General features: G+C 37.4%; 2 protein-coding genes across 6 annotated transcripts; both read left to right on the top strand.

Moving 5' to 3' along the window:
* Window positions 1-5602: 5602 nt before the first annotated feature.
* On the top strand, window positions 5603-7903 carry LOC307172689 (uncharacterized protein; the record flags this gene model as incomplete). Its single annotated transcript, XM_079895239.1, has 8 exons — window positions 5603-5639; window positions 5743-5847; window positions 5950-6143; window positions 6251-6392; window positions 6496-7137; window positions 7255-7320; window positions 7434-7487; window positions 7608-7903. The coding sequence occupies 8 exons, from the start codon at window positions 5603-5605 to the stop codon at window positions 7901-7903; spliced, it is 1536 nt and encodes a 511-aa protein (XP_079751365.1).
* Window positions 7802-12111, top strand: LOC307172950 (PWWP domain-containing DNA repair factor 3A-like). 5 transcript variants are annotated; one of them, XM_079895714.1, is made up of 14 exons: window positions 7802-7894; window positions 8168-8287; window positions 8416-8463; window positions 8621-8701; window positions 8783-8860; window positions 9570-9630; window positions 9768-9818; window positions 9900-9944; window positions 10080-10144; window positions 10823-11027; window positions 11202-11390; window positions 11531-11619; window positions 11724-11789; window positions 11960-12111. In XM_079895714.1, coding segments are annotated over exons 7-14 (669 nt in total). In that variant the 5' UTR covers window positions 7802-7894; window positions 8168-8287; window positions 8416-8463; window positions 8621-8701; window positions 8783-8860; window positions 9570-9630; window positions 9768-9809; the 3' UTR covers window positions 11961-12111. The 5 variants fall into 5 exon arrangements, with proteins under 5 accessions (XP_079751840.1, XP_079751838.1, XP_079751837.1 ...); XM_079895712.1 differs by lacking the exons at window positions 7802-7894; window positions 8783-8860 and having other exon boundaries at window positions 8183-8287; XM_079895711.1 differs by lacking the exons at window positions 7802-7894; window positions 8783-8860; window positions 11960-12111 and having other exon boundaries at window positions 8183-8287; window positions 11724-11942.
* Window positions 12112-19468: the final 7357 nt, after the last annotated feature.

The raw sequence follows: 19468 nt of genomic DNA, 5'->3' as shown, positions 1-19468 counted from the left end.
GGCCCCGTCCTTAGCAAGCAATGTGAGGGTAACGGAATCTGCAAATCCCGCCTGAAGATGAAGGCAGGGGCGCAGCCGACCCCCTGGAGGTAAAGGAAGGGACCATCCTGGTGGTGGTGGGGAGGATGGAGGTAATTGGCGCCGTCAGTATCTGCAAACTCAGACAGGTGTAAGTACAGTTCTTTTATACTGATAGTGTTAACACATGATTGGTTAGAAGTGAGTTAATTCATGACGCGCTGATTGAGTCTTCCTGGCAGAACTTAACGCTGAGCTTACATATCCCAACACTGGCAAATTCTCCAATTACAAACAAATCAGGAAACATATTGAGCACGCTGAGCAGTGCCTGAAAAAATCAAAGAAAATGATGGAAGAAAAACTGAAATCTTTTGATAAACGCATGGAGCAACTTACTAACGAAAGACGAAAATGTTGAGCAACGGAACAAAAAAAAACGCATGGCCATGGATGAATTAAACATCAAGAAGAAATCTGCCGAAGAATCATTAAAGAATTCTAAAGCAGCTTTGGAGCAGGCTAAAAAAATTGTAGCATTAAGAAAAGATGAAATAAATAGAGAGACAGATAGGAAGAACAGGTGAAGGTGTAGCAATTGCAGGGGCAGCAGTGACTGCAATACCAGTTTGCGGATGTATTGTTGGTGAGAAATCATCTCGGATTCACTATTATATATTATATATTATCATCCTAATGAGTAAAACTAACCATATTGGTGGCTGATATGATTTCTTGCTTTCCTTTAGGGCCAATAATGATGGCTACGGGAGCATGTGTACGTGATGATGCCTCAAAGGCTATACGCGATGCTGAAGATGAGCTAAAAAAAAAAATCAGTCCCAAGTGAATGACAACAGCATAAAGGTGTCTAATTACCAATCCAATATCTCTACCATACAGAATGAGATTAAAGAGACTGAGAAGGTGCTGGATAAAATTCAGAGGGAGATTGAAGAGGTGAAGCAGCGTCTAGAGTTCATAGCTGATTATCAGCAATTAACCAGGGAAGCTGTGAAACTTCTGAGTGTTCTTAGTGGAAGAGCCACTGTATTGGAGAAGCAAACTCAGCGTTTCATCCTCTCTGGGCCTGTGATGAAGTGCATGGAAGATGTGATAAAGGCAGCAGGAAATGTTGGAGAGAATCGGCTCCTTTATAGTCAGGGTGTACCAGGCTTCATAAATACTTTGAAGGAGAATGTTGGAAGACTGCTAGCTTTGTGCAACTCAACCCAAAATTCTGAATATGACAGCTATTACTAATCATCTAAATGTAGAATGCATAGAAACCATCTTACAAGCAAGGCAAGAAACAGAAAATTAAAATGAGGCATAAGACTTTGACATGCAAAATGTGATATTTCTAAATGAAAGCATTGTATAACAACAAACAATATCATAGTAAGACTTTTATATCTTAAATGGTAACAGTAAAAATTATAATCAGAACATGTATCTATAAACAACATTACCTGTTTTTTTATATTGATAAACATTTTAAGTTATATTTTATGCATTAAAATGTTTTATAAACAGGCTACAAAATCAAAAGTTGTAATCTCTCTCTCTCTCTCTCTCTCTCTCTATATATATATATATATATATATATGTGTGGCAGGTGGAATATATATGGCTGGGCTTAGACCCAGACAAATAGCAGACTACGCCACGATGGGACTTACACCCAAAGACTTAATGGTTTTTCGCTAACAAGGCACTCAGGTTCGTGAAGGGATCAGCCAGAGACAGTGGTCAAATACAAAAATATAATTTTATTATTATTAATTTCTCTTCTTTTACTTTTTATAAAAATGCACCACAAGGGAAATGATCACATTTGGTGAACGCACGAGAAGCCTCTCGCTGCAACCTGCGGTGGACATCCAACCCGGCCCACATCCAAGTGTGACGTCAGAAGCCATTAGGCCGGCACGCCCATGCCCAAATTGGACACATTCTCATTAACGAAGAAGCATCGAGAAGAGAAGACAAGAAGACGAAGGTAACTGCGAAACAAAATGCACAAAACACGCGGTTTTAGTATAAACACTGTTCAACATTATACGAATGAGTTGTATGAGAATGAAATGTTACCTGTTGAAAGCAGCTCTTATTACTTTAATAATAGTTTATGAGGTCAGTGCACGTGCGACTGATCACTTGACTAGCATGCCTGCTCCGCAATTAGCGCGAAAGTCCGCGATATGTAATAAATTGTCAAAATATGGATGTAATTCGAATGAATAAGATTTGATGATGTTGTTTTAGAACTATGAATTATCTTCAACTTACATATTTGGTCATTTAACTCTCCTGTGATGTCTCTTAACTGAGTTGTGTGTTACATTGGCTGAGTGTATTTCGAATCGGCAAGTTAACGTTAACTAACGTTAAGGGTAGATATGAAAATTATATTATTTCAGTGCTTATGTGTGACATTACATTCTGTAAATCTTATTCTGCTTCTAGAGAATTTGAGAATTGATTGTCACTCTGTCAGTTGTAACTGCATATTGAAAAATTTGAAGTTGTTCAGTCATTGCTATGTAAATAATCTATGTTCAGTCATTGCTATGTAAGTGTATTGCTTATGTAAATAAGCAATACACGTTTAGATAATGTAATGTGATGATAAACTGTTGTAATATGCATAAGTTTTATTAATGATTCATAGTAAATACAGTGACAGCAAGCCAGCCATCACATCAGCAGTCTTTTAACTATATTATACTTCTTCTTTCAGGAGTACTACAATTTTGAAAGCAAGTGATTGTTTGTCATGTCGGTAAGTAAAAATAAACTTTGGGGTTTGTATCCTAAGTTTGTGTACTGTTAACTGTCGGGACAAAGGTTAGTCTGAAATGGAATTAACAATTTAACGATAGCTAGGTTAAAACGTTTGGTCTGATCACTTATCACTTACAACCCTTGCAAAGTAACTTGATAGAGCAACTGAATCATTTCACTACATCTTACTTGATAACTGTGTGCGTGTGGCAAATGATCTGTGTATTCTTCTATCTATTCTAGATTAATGGAAAGATCACATAATTACTGTCATTGCCATGTTTTACAGCATCCTACACATTTTCAGTTCAAGCCTGATGCAGATCAATACTGCCTGCATGGGGGGTTTGAATGTCCATGCTGCAGTTTTATGACTAAAGAGAAATTCTCATTTTCTATTCATCTTGAGAACCATATAAGTCATGCAGTGAAGCATGGAGGTATGGTGGAGCATTTCTCTAGATATTGATACATTTGTGCGGTTTTAAATCACAAATATGTCTGTATAATCTAAATATGTTCTTGCATCTCAAAACAAAGACAAACAAGATGAGCTGTAGTTTCTTGAAGTAGAAACACTGAAGTAGGGCAGGTCTTTTATGGCAAAAAACTAAAATCTTGATTTTTCCTGTTCAGAATTATTGACCGATTCGATTTCTTAATGTTTAACTAGTCAACGTAAAAATCACATAGCCCTACACTGAAGCCCTACAATGTTGTTACGTTTATTTATCTATTTCTGTGTTTTGTTAAACTTACTGTGTACACTCTGCACTGTTGATAACATAGTTGCTATAATTTTGCAGGTTACTTCATCTCAAAATGCAACAAACTATGCAGGACCACAGCCCATTTTCACTGTCTGTACTGCAGCCAGACAGTAATACGGAAGGAACAATTCATAAGCCATGTCTCCAAATGCTCTAAGACAGAAGTATTTTCAGCACCTACCCTATCTCCAGCTCTTTCTGTAGCTGCATGCCCGACACCCTGTCCCCCAGCTACATTAGTTACCAAGGCTCCAGTCTCTACCCCCCTTTCCTCTGATCCTTGCTTTGTACCATTCCCACCCCCACAAATACAAAGAAAGAGAAAGATGTCTTTAGTTTCTAACTCCCTTACCTCTGATCCTGGCTCCTTTGCACCACCCCCACCAAAAATTGAAAAGAAGACAAACACAGTCATGTGTCCTCATTGTGGACTGTTACTTAACAGACGTAATGTAAGGCTACACATTCTGAGACGACATACACCAATAAAAACGGACATTAGCGCTCTGAACCACCTTACATCACAGTGTGTGGATTATAGAAATGGTGTCTATGCAGTAGCCAAAGCATTTTCAGCACCCAACACTCCAATACACATAATCAGAAAGACGTGGGGCTCAGAACAAAGAACAGCATGTGAACTTGATATCTGCAGAATTAATAAAGAATTTGCAGAAAGATCAAACATCCGTTCCTATGAGTGCCATCACCTTCGATCACTTGCATACTGCCCACCCGCCGGAAGGGAGATTTCCTTACTGACAGAGCAAGGTTTACAGGCCATGGTTGATGATAGGTGGTTTGGAAAGGACAAGAAGAAGAAATGTTTGGCACGCCAGAGAGAGGCAATTGACGCAGGAGTCCCTCTCTCCTGCCTAGTGACCGTTTGTGGGCCCAGCCATAAAAAATACATTTCTGTGTTCGAGCCCACCATTTCCTACTACAGCAGGCTTGGTCGAGTCATGGTTTCCTATGATGCCAAAACAATTTCTTGGCATTGTCCTTGTGCTAAACCAAGGCAGTCATGCCTTCACAAAAATGTTGCAAAGTGGCACCTATTTGAAGTGGACAGGGCACTCTTCCGGAAAACCAGAAGTGTGGAGGAGGATAGCATTGCACAACAATTTCCCACCAATGTAGAAGGTTTTGAGGCAGAGGACGGAGCCCAGTACCCACCCGAAGGCCAGAATCTGTCTCGGATGGTTAGGTACATCTTTGATAAAAAGAAACTACCTGCAGTCATCCCCTCAGATGTGTTAAACTCTTGTAATTTTCCTCTGAGCTTCACACCATCTGAAGCCTTTTGCACAGAATGTTCTGAGGTAATTCCACTGAGTGAACCATTGATCATCACATCAAAAGCCAAAATCCTGACGATGACCAGTGTCATAGAAGGTTTGTTATGTTTTATTTAAATTTATCATTAATTTAACATTTAATTCCTATTTACATGTACTGTTAAGTGTTGATGACCATGATTGTCAGGGTCTCCCTCTCCACTTGTAGGCTTAATAGCATCTCCATGCACTCATTTTAGTGTTTAATGTATTAGGGTTGTACGGTAAATCAGTGACAAAAAAATTGGTAACCTCTTTATTGGCACTTGCTTTTGGTAGGAATATCAATGTACAGGAAACAGTGCTATAGATGTGGCATGGTATATCGATATCAGGAGTGGTGCGATGGTATCTATAATTTTGACGACCACATACTTCTGTCGATACACTTGTGCCATTTTCTGCGCAACAGTCTCCAGGTAAAGAACCTTGTTGTATTGAATTTGTGGTATAAAACAACAACAAAGAATTTTGCATGAATATGTATTGTAAAGTTTACATAATGTGACCTCTATTTGGCAGACTCACCAGGCTGTAGGAAGTGCAATTGAGGTCTTAGAGAGAACCTCGGGTAAAGTCTTTCCTTCAAAAACAAGGATCCTGCATGCCTACTTGAGTTTTGAGGCACTATCCGACCACACCTACACTTTTGCATGCGTAACATGTGGTTACCATCCAGTGTCTGTCGTAATGGATCTTCATAAGAAGGGTGTTTTTAGTATGCCTGGTAAGTCCACACATTTATTTATTTTTTTACTCGTTTGTTATGTCATGTACATTGCATGTCCAACTTAGGTAAGACTTGTGTTTAGTAAAGTCTTGCTTTTTAGTGAGCAGCATTGAGGAACCACCAGAGGATTTTGATGGAAAGGTGAATGCTGAAGATTTCTGGGAACATGTTTCTCTGGAAATGATCAGCCGTGGCTTGGTTCCAAGTGAGTATGATTCCCTGATACAGCTGGTATCACATATTAGTGTTTGCTTTCTTTACTATGGAATTATGATGGAATATTCTATTAACAATTTCTTATTCAAAGACAATAAGGCAAACCCCTTTGTGGTTCGTCCGAGCTACCATAACTGGGCTCCATGGATTGGTCCTCACACAAGAAGCGGGAATCATCTTCTCAATACAGAATATCAGAAGGTGCATTCTCCTTATAGTGTAAAGGAGGAATCCGAGTTTACCCTCACAGAGGACCGGCTAACAGATGAGCTTCTAAAACTCAAGGTATTTGAGTCATTAAATCATTTACTGTGAGCTATGTCAGTTAATATATGTGTATTACTGAATCATACTATGTGTTAATTATTCAAATATGCTAATGTTCACTATAGATAGAGGCAGTGCGTTCCTTATGTAGGGAGTGTGGCATCGACCCCAAGGGCTCGCGAATGGACTTGGTTGGACGACTGCAGCAAGAAATGAAAAACAGAGCCAGTTACGACAAGGTGTTTTCACAGATCTGGGGAGCATCTGGTATGTTATGTTGTATAACAGAAAAAACTTTTCACACTTTACAAGCAGTTCTTTGTTTACGGTTCTTTCAAACGGGCCTGTGATTTGTGTTTTCCTTCAACAGGTGGATGGGCTGTGGTCACCTGTCCTTGTGCTGTGGTCTATGGGGTAAAATTTAACATCAGAGCTGAGAGCCCACGGGACTTCACAGACCTTTTGTTTTCAATGAAACATTTTCCAAATATTTCATTGTATGATTTTGCCAGAGGGTTGGCAACACACACTAACATTAGAAAACCCGAAACCTTCCATCCTCATGGGGGCAGGCTGCTAGAGCCTACAGAGGAAAACATTCAGCTTGCAAATTCTGGGCAGATTAAAGTGAACTTACCGTGGCTACTCACAGAAAAGTCAGTGCCAGATGTAAATGGCCACCCTATAACAGGATCATCTGATCATTATGCCCTATATGATCGTTTCCATGAGGCTAATTCTAAGGACGCCAGGGATACCTTGCGTAAGGTGGAACTGGTCCCGGAGTTGTGTGGTTGGCTCAATAGCCAGTGTGCCGAACAGCTCTTCTCTGGAATGAGAAAAAATAACCATTTTCTTAATATGATGACTCCCTCCTCACACATCTTTCTGATGCGGAACATCTTGCATCACCACAACATCTACAGAAACTCCAGAACCATAGAGAACATGAAGACTAGACTGGGCATGGGAGTGGACATAGCGTTAAATTCCAATGGTCAGACAGTGTTGGGTATGTATTCCACCCTCATTATTAAGTCTTAGTGGTAATGATATTATTGTGAATATTATATATTTATATATGCGTCTGTTTTATTAAGGTGAGGATGTTTGTTTATGTGTGTTTTAGGTGCAGCCATGGCTGTGAATTCTCAATCCTCCTCTGTTGATACTGCAGCATGCAGTCAAATTCCAGGTACGAAGGTGCAGTTGTTGTGGTCGGAAGATCAATCATCTTTGATTGTGAATATTATATATTTATTTATGTATTTTTTTTTATAAGAGTGAGGATGTTTGTTTGTGTTTTAGGTGCAACCATGGCTGTGAATTCTCAATCCTCCTCTTTTGATACTGCGGCAACTGGTGAGTAATGAGGGACTCATTCTGCTTTTCTTTTGTCAAGCTTTTCATTTTGTTTTTCTGTATGACAGAATGCTTATTTTATGGGTTTATAGGAACCCTTACAGTCATTTTCTGTTTTAGTTACAGCAGAGTCAGTGCCCAAGCCATCGTCCCTCGCTGCGCCCAGTCCAGCGTCCCTCGCTGCGCCCAGTCCAGCGTCCCTCGCTGCGCCCAGTCCAGCGTCCCTCGCTGCGCCCAGTCCAGCGTCCCTCGCTGCGCCCAGTCCAGCGTCCCTCGCTGCGCCCAGTCCAGCGTCCCTCGCTGCGCCCAGTCCAGCGTCCCTCACTGCGCCCAGTCCAGCTTCCCTCGGCTTCTCAGGACTGAGTAAACCCTGGGAAAAAGAATTGAATCCTATCCAGGACAAATTGGTAAGCTAATTATTAAAATGTGATGTGTAGTGGTGCAACGGATCATCATTGATCCGTGATCCGTTTGGATCAATATCTTCGGTTCTGCACAGTTATGGGTGTAACCGATATTTGATCTATGATCTCTACAGGTTACACCCCAGATTGTTCATGTTACCCACTCTATAATTGATGTTAAGAAAGAAAAAAAATCCTCTGGCCTTAATAACTTTAGAAGCTTTTAACAAAAAATGCCATGTATTTTGCTCTTGTACTAATAATAGTCATTTTCAGCTCAGCTATGTTCTGGACACGAGACGGCCTGGAGCGGAAATTATTATAAAAGAAGGGCCCATATGTGTTACCCGTGAAGAGTTTTGGAGCCTAGGGCTACAAAGATACATGGATTCCCAGGTGAATAGTGGGAAGTTTGTTCAAAATAGGAGGGGGGAAAGCCCTGTTTGTATTAGTTTTTTAATGATTACTGATATTTGGAGACAATTAATGATAGTCTTATATTTTATTTGGTTGTTTGTTTGTAGATTGGGAATGCCTGCTTTAAATTGATCCATGAAGCAGCTCAGCAACACGTATGTAACTTCTATATATGTATTATATATACACTAGACCAAAGCCTAAATTCAACATAATTTATCAGTTACTATATTCTTTCATTTTATTGTCTACTCTCAAAGTAGTTATAAACTTTTTACTTAGAAATATATTTACTTTTTTTTTGTACTTTAGGGAAAAGACATATATATAGAGAACATGTACGTAGTTCCTACATGGAAGCGTACACCAAATAATGTGGTTGTCAACTTTCCAGTAAGTATGCAAAAAGTACAATGTGTATGTTGTTCCAAAAATTTAGATCTGCATAATTACAAGACATTTGATTAATGTTAGGAGGATGTTGACATGAAAGACTTGTTGGTGTTTCCGGCATGGACAGACTCAATTGGGCCAGATCACTTCGTTCTCTGTGTAAGGGATTGGTACTGTTCTAAGATATTAGATTGTACATGTGGCGGTTAGTGTTAAATCATGTAAATTGAAATTGTGAATTCCATAATTTTTTTTCTAACGACTTGTACAATGTTGTGTATCTTTATCTTTTACCAAATACCACATTATAGGTCATGAAGCCACTCATGAGAGAGATGTTATTTTTAGACTCCCATTACACATTGCATGAGTCTGGATTTGGTGATGCTGAATACAGAGCCATTTTTAGGTTCACAAATGAGGCATACTGTTTGACATGTTCATATAGCAATTTATATTTCGGCTACGTTCTTATAGCCTGTACTGATATATTTCGGCTACGTTCTTATAGCCTGTACATACATATTTGGCTACGTTCTTATAGCCTGTACTGATATATTTCGGCTACGTTCTTATAGCCTGTACATACATATTTGGCTACGTTCTTATAGCCTGTACTGATATATTTCGGCTACGTTCTTATAGCCTGTACATACATATTTGGCTACGTTCTTATAGCCTGTACTGATATATTTTGGCTACGTTCTTATAGCCTGTATTAATATATTTCGGCTACGTTCTAATAGCCTGTACATACATATTTGGCTACGTTCTTATAGCCTGTACTGATATATTTCGGCTACGTTCTTATAGCCTGTACTGATATATTTCGGCTACGTTCTTATCCTTTTTTTCTTTTTTTTTGTAGAAATCTTGCACAAAAAATTGATCCTGGGAGCTGGACTGAAAAAACTGGACATGATATTGTGGTGATTAATAAATGCATATTTAGCTACAAATATTATTAATTTCCATAATCTGCATATCATAGATGTCATAATGTAACCGAGATGGTAATGCTTTCATCTATTTGACATGTATGTTACCTTTTTTTGTTGCTTTTTAGGGATTGCCACACCAGATCTGTGGAAATGACTGTGGGGTTTTCATGCTTATGGTAAGGTCAGTTTATTTGGCAAGTCTGTACAAGTTTCTGTCAACACTGTGAATAAAATGTTTTCTGTCTTTTATATTTCAGTATACCCTTTGCATTGTGACAGGTGTGGGGTTTGACTTCGAGGAGGTTAGTTGATTTTAAAAAAAATGCAAAAGGAAATTTCTCACTTTACATGTTGTCTGAGTGCACACTCTTCATCATGAAGAAAATGGATACATTATGAACTAAAGATTCTCCTCGTCACTGTCACACATCTTTCAGATGGACATGTCTTCCATTCGAAAGTGGTGGTGTCTCATTCTGATGGAGCGCTTCAAAATAGAAGGGTATGACGCCACTAAACAATGTGTATATTCATTTCTGTAACTTTTTCTGGTTTTAATACCTTGTGCTGTTTTTTATTACATTTATGTTTCCATTTGCAGTCTATTGTTCATTTTGTGCCTTGGCTCATTTATTCAAATCGATATAAATCTGTTCACTAGATATGAATAATGACTATCATCCATTTAGCTACATGTAACTTAAGTAAGGTGAATGGGTAATGTTTACAATAGTTTCCTCACTCTGTATGCAGCTGCAACTATATGGTACCATTAGTGATGTAGGACCGGACTCGAGACCAATTTCTGCTTTCTCGGGCTCGTTCCTTCAAAGACTCGGTCTTGACTCGGTCTCGGACCACAGTCGTAATTTCGGAACGAGTCCTTGAGATTTTTTTTCCAACGCATTTTTTTATGTTCAAATAAATAAACACACAACACTTAACAGTAATAAATAAATGCAATGTTGACAGGCAATCATCACTCAATGACGGTCTCGTCCCCATCACTAGGTACCATGGTCACAATTGTTTATAGGTATTGTATTAATTTTGGTGAACAAACAGACTGGAACTATCTGTGGTTTAAACAGTTTTAAACCACACCTTCCACTTAATCAGACATTTTGTGTATGCTTTTGCCTATGCAGTGCTTTAGATTTACCTTCTTAATGTTTGAAAGGCATGGTCAGCGGTTTGCCTTCTGGACTGATGAGGCCAGAAGCTTGTTACAAGGAACTCTTCAGCCTGTCTACAGAGTGCCAAGACAGAAAGCTATCTCTGAGAAAGTCCCAGCCCACATTGAAGCTGTCAATGTCCGCACAGCTGAAGAAAAGAAACTAGTGGACTTTATTGTGAAGTTACAGGGATCCGAGGAACACTTGGTGGTACTTTAACAATGTTCACATTTATTCATCTTTAAAGACTAACTCCTAGTAAAGATTCTCCAAGGGCCAATGTTTTAATTAGTGACTATGCAACTATGCTGCAAATTATTGTATCTTTATCTTAAATGTATTAATTCCTTAAATAATTGTTTTTGCACCATGGTTTGACCCTAGGGTGTACTCAACGGGAAGCCATCTAAGTGGTTACGTAAGGTAACTTCTTCCCGGGTGCCTGTCTACCTCGACAGTGAGGAACAGCAGGACATCTTGTTTTCATATCTGAGAGGATTGCTGGATAGGATACCAACACAATTGAGCGTTAAAGATGAAGTGCAGTTCATCTGTGGTGTTCTTTTTCCAGAGGTATGCTGAACCATGTAATGTGTTTGTGTGTCCTGCTCCTGTGCATATAAAATGTACTGTATAAACTGTATGCTAGCACTACTATATAATGGCTGTTTAATACTGATATTATTGTATATTTATATTAATGTTTTTCATAGGCCATCATAAATGCCCTGGCTGTCCTCCGGGATATCTCCTTACAGGAGGCTGAGCAGGTCTTCCTTTCTGGTCCGAATTATCATTGCAGGTCAGAGTAGATTATTAATTATTTTTGCACAATGCCCAGTGCTCCCTTTTGCTACTGATATTTCTGTTAACACAACAGTGACTGTTCTCTGATAACTATTTCAGTGAAGTGGAAGATTTTAACAGACAAATAGACAAACAATTGAGGAAAGAAGGGAGACCATTCAATTGGTGGGTATTGCTCGTTACATTTACACAAATTAGGCGTCAGTAACATTAATATTCTATTTGACTTTCTCTCTCTACAACTCCCAACGTTCCATAAGTGTTAGATCAGAGAAATATATTTCAGTTGAACATGTTAAACAACTTTCTATTTCTTCTCTCTCTCACTCTCACAGAGTTGAAGCCTACAGCCATTCTTGCAGCAACTGAAAGGGGGATCTTTTTGGTGCTTTTGTTGTAGCACAATATTTTGTTCTTCCACAAATAATTTTTTCATATAATATAAATAAATGCATGTATATATAAATAAATTCATTCTTGAATCATTCTCGAGTTTTTCCTTCTTATATCTGGCCATATCATTTAGTGACTGCATATGATGATTGCATCATCATTTTACCTGATAATGAGCAAATTAGTTAAACTTAAGGAGGTTAATCATTACAATTCAATAAACTAAGACTCACTCCAATTTTTCAGTTGTTTAAAGATTGATATACATTTTTTAATTGTTTTGTGTAAATTAAAATTTACCCATGTGTGTAAACTTGATGTATTAACACAAAATATTAATTTGTGACCAAGATATTTTAAACTGATGGTATTTTGATATGTTAAACTAGCTTACTAAATAAGTGAGGGATTAACTGGTTTTTATGTGTTAGAAAATTGTGCAAAAGTTCCTTTATTTTAGTAATTCAACATAGCTGTAAGCCATAATAATCAAATTTAGAACACATAAAGGCTTGAAATATCTCACTTTGCATGTAATGAATCTATATTATATATTAGTATCAGCTTTTAGTTGAATTACTGAAATGAACTTGCACAATATTTTTTTTCAAGTTTCACCATATTGTTTTTTCAAAACCATGATTATTGATTACCATTTGTGTAACAGAAATACAAAAATATTGTTTTAACGTACATTGTTTACTTGTATTACCATGTCATTGACTTACAAAACCAGTGAGCAATGCAGATGGGCCTACCATTTTTATTATAAACCAATAACTATGATAACTGTAAACATTTCCTACAGGAAGTGCAGCGCCATTTTGCGCATGCGAGTCACGTGCCGTATTTGGATATGGGCGTGTCTTCTGACGTCACACTTGGATGTGGGCCGGGTTGGATATCCCCTGTCGGTACACGATCCGTTCAACCTGCACGATCCGTTTCACGCATGCGCATAATTACGTACGTTAAATAACAAACGGGTTCTTATGGACGTATTTTGTTATTCTGTGCCGTGATGAAGACAGAAATATTATGTCGGTGCCTGTAACAGTTTTATACACTGTCACGTTATTTGAGCTGTTTCTGGATGAAGGCAGACTTATGGACGTATTTTGACAGTGAGTCGTGTTGACACGAGTTCAGGGAAAACTTCCTAATGTCAAGTTTAAAATGAATATGCGCTTAAGGTGCGTGACAAAAACACACGCGCACTTCAGTTAGTGCGATTAAAGTGTTTACATGACCGCATGCTGCGATTTAAAACAGCGTACGCCGCCTGTTTTAATACGATTATAGTTTATGCAATTATGAGCTTAATCACATTATTAGTATTGTGTTTACATGAGGTAAACTGGTAAAGTATAATCGCAATATTGCTAAAATCCCATTATACGCATGCGTAGAACGGATCGTGCAGGTGGAACGGATCGTGTACCGACATCCCCCGCGGGAAATGAGTCACGTGCCGTATTTGGATATGGGCGTGTCTTCTGACGTCACACTTGGATGTGGGCCGGGTTGGATATCCCCCGCGGGAAATGAGTCACGTGCCGTATTTGGACATGGGCGTATCTTCTGACGTCACACTTGGATGTGGGCCGGGTTGGATGTCCACCGCACGATGCAGCGAGCTGTACTTGGAGAGCACCGCCACTGCACACACCAAGGGACCCACCACCACAAGGGGCACTGCTCCCACTGGCGGTCTTCAGCACCTAGACAAAAGACAAACACGTGAAAATCAACCAAAACTACACACAACAATTGTAAAACACTGTTAAACCCAAGATGGTACTAGAGTTAAAGATATGGGTAGCAATTAAATCACAAATCGAAATACAAATTAAACAAACAAAATATCATAGCCCATCCAGCACAATGGGGCAAAAATGCCCTCTGGCTTAACGATCTTTGGTCGGGGTAGACAAAGCAAAACAAATAAATAATCAACCCAAATAAATCAAAATAATGCTCTTGTATATCAGCAGCAGACAAAAGCCTCCATACAAGAGTTTAAATAAACAAACAAAACAACACTGAGCCTATAAAATAAAGACCAAAATAATTACAGTTAGTGGTGTCAGTCCATCCAACACTCCACACTTAAACCATGAAACTGGCCATATGATGCTGAATGAAACCAATTCACGGTATAACAGGAGGAACGAGATCACCAGGAAGCTGCCGATTAACGTGAGCAAACCACGGTTCCACTTATTCTAGGTCCCGGGTGAAAAAGGCAGCCGCAGTTGTTGACATGAGCATATTATATCCGCAAACAAATCGTGACGTTAAAAACGTAAGCAAAGCAGCAGGCGTTCGGCGCTGATGTCGCCCACTGGCCGCTACACCCCGGCTATAAAGCCTTCCCTTTGCTAAACAGCATCCAGTCACGGCCCCAGGCTCTGATCACCAATAACCGGGCACAACTTTAGCTGCTAACAGGGCTACTACAGCAACGGGGATTCTGTAACGCTAGGATAGAATAGATGACCAAGGCAGAACAAGACAGACATCAGACGGATAGGCCGGTGTGGTGAAGTATTCAGTAACCGTATAGTATACGGTAACCCTGAGGACCCAATTAGTATGCCAGTAGTATGCCTGATCTAAATCTGTTCTCGCGATAACTTGTAGCTAACGTGAGCTGTTTAAGTGTTATTATGTGGTAGCTTTATGTAGAATGCTAAATCCCGCTGCTATATGCAAGGTAAAATTAAATTATATAAATTATAATTATTAAATTATATATTGTATATGTAAATTGTGTATAGCTAGTATTTACAATCTCAAGTTGCGTCAATAGCAGGAGAAAGACCGCAAAATTTAAAAATACTACTGTTATTGTGTCACGAAATGTATTTTTAAGAGTTTTTCAGTCGAGAAAGTAGTTGTTTTAATCTCAAATATGTTGTTTGTTTATACAGACAGCGCCTATTTCAAATTTTGATCTGACGTTTTCGGAGACGGGAGATCCAAGGGATCACCGGGCGCTCAGCGCTCACGTATCCCGCCTGAAAAAGCCTTATCTCGGCAAGTGCAGCAGACGTTACTCGCTGAGTCTAGTGGAGTGGTATAATTCGTCTTGTGTAGGCTATGTCTAACGGACGATCTTTGATCTCATTAATCTATCATTTTCGTTTTGGCTGGGGGCAAAGTTTAGTTTTATAACTTTATATAACGTTGAATTGTTTAGGCTATTTATCTTTAACGTTGTGCCTGCTGACTTATATTTGACTGAATCGTTTAATTACTTTATTTCTTGACTTGTATGGCTACTTATACTTTCATAATTGCTATTATTGATCAATAAAACTGAAATTTAACAAAAAGAGACAGGGTTGTGTCATTTTATTTTATATAGCCTATGTACGAATATTTTAATATATATATATAATATGATATCACCAACACAGCATGTATTTTTTTTTTTATGTATGGGATCATGGGAAGTATTTCAGAGTATGTTGTCTTGAAAGAAATCAAGCATCACTGACAAAGGCTCAAAAGAGACCATGACTTTCTAAAAGATCTTTTAAATATAGATTGTTTGTGTTTTTGTTTTACTTTTAGGACTGGAGAACATCTGGTAATGAGATGTCACTTTTTTCTGTTTGTTAAATGCTTAGTTAGGGTTGGGATCTCTGCAAAGGAATACCTTCTCACAACATAGCAACACTTTATAATTAACTTAATGAATTACTAGCGTAATGATAGCAGCTGACATAGTTGCACATCATCCTCTTCAGTGGACCCATCCTGGTACATCATCCTATATATTTCAACCAAGTGGCAAGCCGTTGTGTTTTGATTTTTCAAAAAAAATGAAATTGTGTTTTGTGTCTCTCCGTTTCTGAAGTGATGTGGACTCCGGCCGTATCCAGACTAGATGGTGGACCTGCACGTGGACCCAACCATGACGCATCCCTGAAGTGCCGGCCTCGTCGACACGACCAATCTGACTTCTGATCTGTAATGCTGCCTGGATCATAATCATACACTGTTCGCTCGTTGGCCAGAGGAGAACTGGCCCCCGACTGAGCCTGGGTTCTCCCAAGGCTTTTTTCTCCATTCTGTCACTGATGGAGTTTTGGTTCCTTGCCACTGTTGCCTTGGCTTTGGCTTGCTTAGTTGGGGACATTTAATATTCAACAATATTATTGATCTGCTTAATTAGGGTGGACAATGATGCAATTTTCTTCTAGAAACAAACTTTGTTGTATTATTTTCATTTTATCAATGTGAAGCTGCTTTGATACAGTCTGTATTGTAAAAAGCGCTATATAAATAAAGGTGACTTGCCTTGACAACATGAATTTACTTCAAACTAAAGATTTGACTTTTCATACAGCAAAATACACTGCATCTATTTGTCTCATTAGCTCTCAAAAAACTTTAACCTTACAGTTCATTAAATATTTTAACACAGCTAACTCAACATTAATTGTTTTTAAATCTTCACAATGTATAGCCAGAGGACTATCACAAAAGTGTTTAGGAAAGTAAAGACATACTAGAGTATGTTTGTTTAAAGCTGCTTTGTATTGTTGTGTATTTTTAAAAAGCTCTATAAATGTCCTAAAACGATGTGCATTTTGCTTGTAGTTTTGTGTTAATAAAAATGTAATATATTACATCTCATAATTCAGTTTCAGAATTCATTATGTATTGTATTGTGTAATTTAATAAATTTTTTATATAAGTTTTGATTCTCTAATTTTATTACATTAAATGTTATTGTGTTGTATGATGTTCTGTATTAATAATTATTATGACATAAATCATATGCATTAGTACACAAATTACATGCTTGTAATAAAAAAAGCATATTATGCCCTATTGCTTAATAACAAATAACTTTGTCACAAAACATACTTTAACATGTTATTTCTTTAAAATAAAGATTATTATATGAATTAAGGGGTTTGATTAATTACATTAAGATTGTGATTCCATAATTATATTATAGTGTTCTTTAGTCAAGGCTAGACAACCAATTAATATTTATGCCCACAAAACATAGCTAGCATTCTGTAATTTATTTAAATGTAATATTAAAAATAGTAATATACACAAATAAATATTATTTTATGGCTCTTTTAATAAATAAAAGTGTACTTGTAACATATTGCGCTGATTATTGAGGATAAAAAATAATCACATAATTATAATTGCATTACGAATGGCTGTGAATACGGTAAGGCAGTATCAGTGCAGTTTAAGCTCATAGCACGATCATCGGATAACGTTAGCTGTATGCTATGCTATTATCTAAGCTAACTAAAAAACACACGAACAACGAGAAATGTTTTAATTTCACAATCTATAGCTTCGGTTAAATACTAGTATATGAAACGTATCATTTAAAATACATTAAATACATTAATGACTCGCTAAAACGTAGTACAAACGTCTTCTATAATAAAATTATTTTGTATGATTTATAACCAGGCACTAAAGCGATTACCCATAAAACGGACTTTGAGCCAATCGGATTGCTTGGGTCCTACGCCCGGACCCAATACACCGAGTGACCATATTATTCACCACACCGGCAGGTACATTTCTATACATGTCTATGGGCAGGTAGACAGGACAACAGTCGCGTGTCAATGACGTAGCTTGTCAAACGAAAGGTCCCGATTTATATAGGGACTCGACCATCGCGGTTGGCTCAAAGTTAACTGCCCAGAATCACTCACAGCTGCAGCAAATTAAGCGTCACTTAGGGAGGCATGATCCAAACAACTGCATCCTGCTACATATATATATATATATATATATATATATATATATATATATATATATATATATATATATATTACAGAGTGATGAATTATTGAGAAATGTATTCCCAGATAAGATAAATATATTCCCAATGATAAGTTTTTTTTTTTTTTTTTTTTTTTTTAAGTACAACCTTAGTGGACAAATTAGTATAGCTATTTACCACCGTGAAAGCTCCTGGTTAGGGGTTAAACCTAAGGGTTACTTTAAATGTCACCATTGTAATCACTGTGATATAATATTGTGCAAGGTAAAACGTTTTTATATGTAAAAATAAACAAGATAAATTCTATTAAACATTTTATTAATTGCCAAACTACTGATGTTATTTATAGTCCAGTCATTTTAAGCCAAAATGGGGGTCAACCTTGAACAAATTGCAACAGAAGCAAACTCAACTGATTTTGTATACTCAATATGTCCTGAGTAAGGAAAAAAAGTCCTGAAGAATCCCATTATGGGAAAGTTTTGAAAAAGACCCAAATATAGCCTAATCATACGCCTATTCATTCTTTTTCTTACTTGAATAGGGTAAAAATTTTAACCTTTAGATATCACCATGAAAATTATAGAGTTGATTACTTACATCAAGACAAATAAAAATTGTATTACAAGTTTTTTTAAATCGTTTGTTAACATGGACAAATGGTGCATAATCTAATTACGTATGTGCTAATTTGCATAAATACCACAACAGGTCTAAACATTGGGTTTAGACCTTAACATTAAGTATTTTACTGTTATGTGTCAACAAGATTCAACAAGCATTTTCACCTGGCTATACCCAATGTTTAGACATGTTGTGGTATGTGCAAATTGGAATGTCCTCAATGTAAGGTTTGGGAGAACAAAAATACGTTTACTGGATCGATTGGCTGAACATAAATATGCCACCAAGAAGGTAAATGAAGAATATCAAATGGCAAAACATTTAAAAAGTAATGCATAATGGTAGTCCATCTACCCTAAAACTGTATTGATCATGTGAATATCACACTGGAAAAAAAAGAAGTAAAATTTACTTAATTTTACTTAAAGTTTTTGCACAAATATTTTTAAAGTAAATTTCACACACATATTTTTTAAGTAAATTTCACATATGGAATTAAGTAAACTCTGCTTAACTAAGTAACTTGGCTAGTTAAAGGTTGAGTAATGTTTATTTAGTCGAAGTTTCCTTTGCAATACATTTCACTCAGACAATATAATCGTGAATTAAGCTATACTTTTAAAGTGTTTGCTTTACATAAAAATACCTACATAATTAAAAAAAGATGATAAAAATGAGTTAAATCCACTTCAAATGTAAAAAAGAAAAAATATATATTATTTTTCTTTTTTTACATTTGAAGTGATGTTTTTGAGTATGGAAATACATTGTATTGGTGAATTTTAAATGCTGTAAAGAGATGCTGGTCACATGACATATGTTAAAAGGGTCATCGGATGCAAAATTCACTTGTATATGGTTTGCGTACAAATATGTCTTTGCAGTGTGTGGACACAACCACCATACAATGAAAAACCCTTTTCTTAATCCTCAAAAAGCCGAAATACTCAATAATCAAGCCTTTGGATTTTCTTAGCAATATGATGTCATATTGCTCATGCTCCGCCCACAACCGCTGACGGACTGTTCCATATTAGCATATTTCCGC

The sequence above is a fragment of the Squalius cephalus genome, assembly GCF_949319135.1.
Source record: "Squalius cephalus genome assembly, chromosome: 15".
NCBI classification, from domain to species: Eukaryota; Metazoa; Chordata; class Actinopteri; order Cypriniformes; family Leuciscidae; genus Squalius; species Squalius cephalus.
The sequence above is the reverse complement of the archived record's forward strand: the minus strand, read 5'-3'. Positions and strand labels throughout refer to the sequence as shown.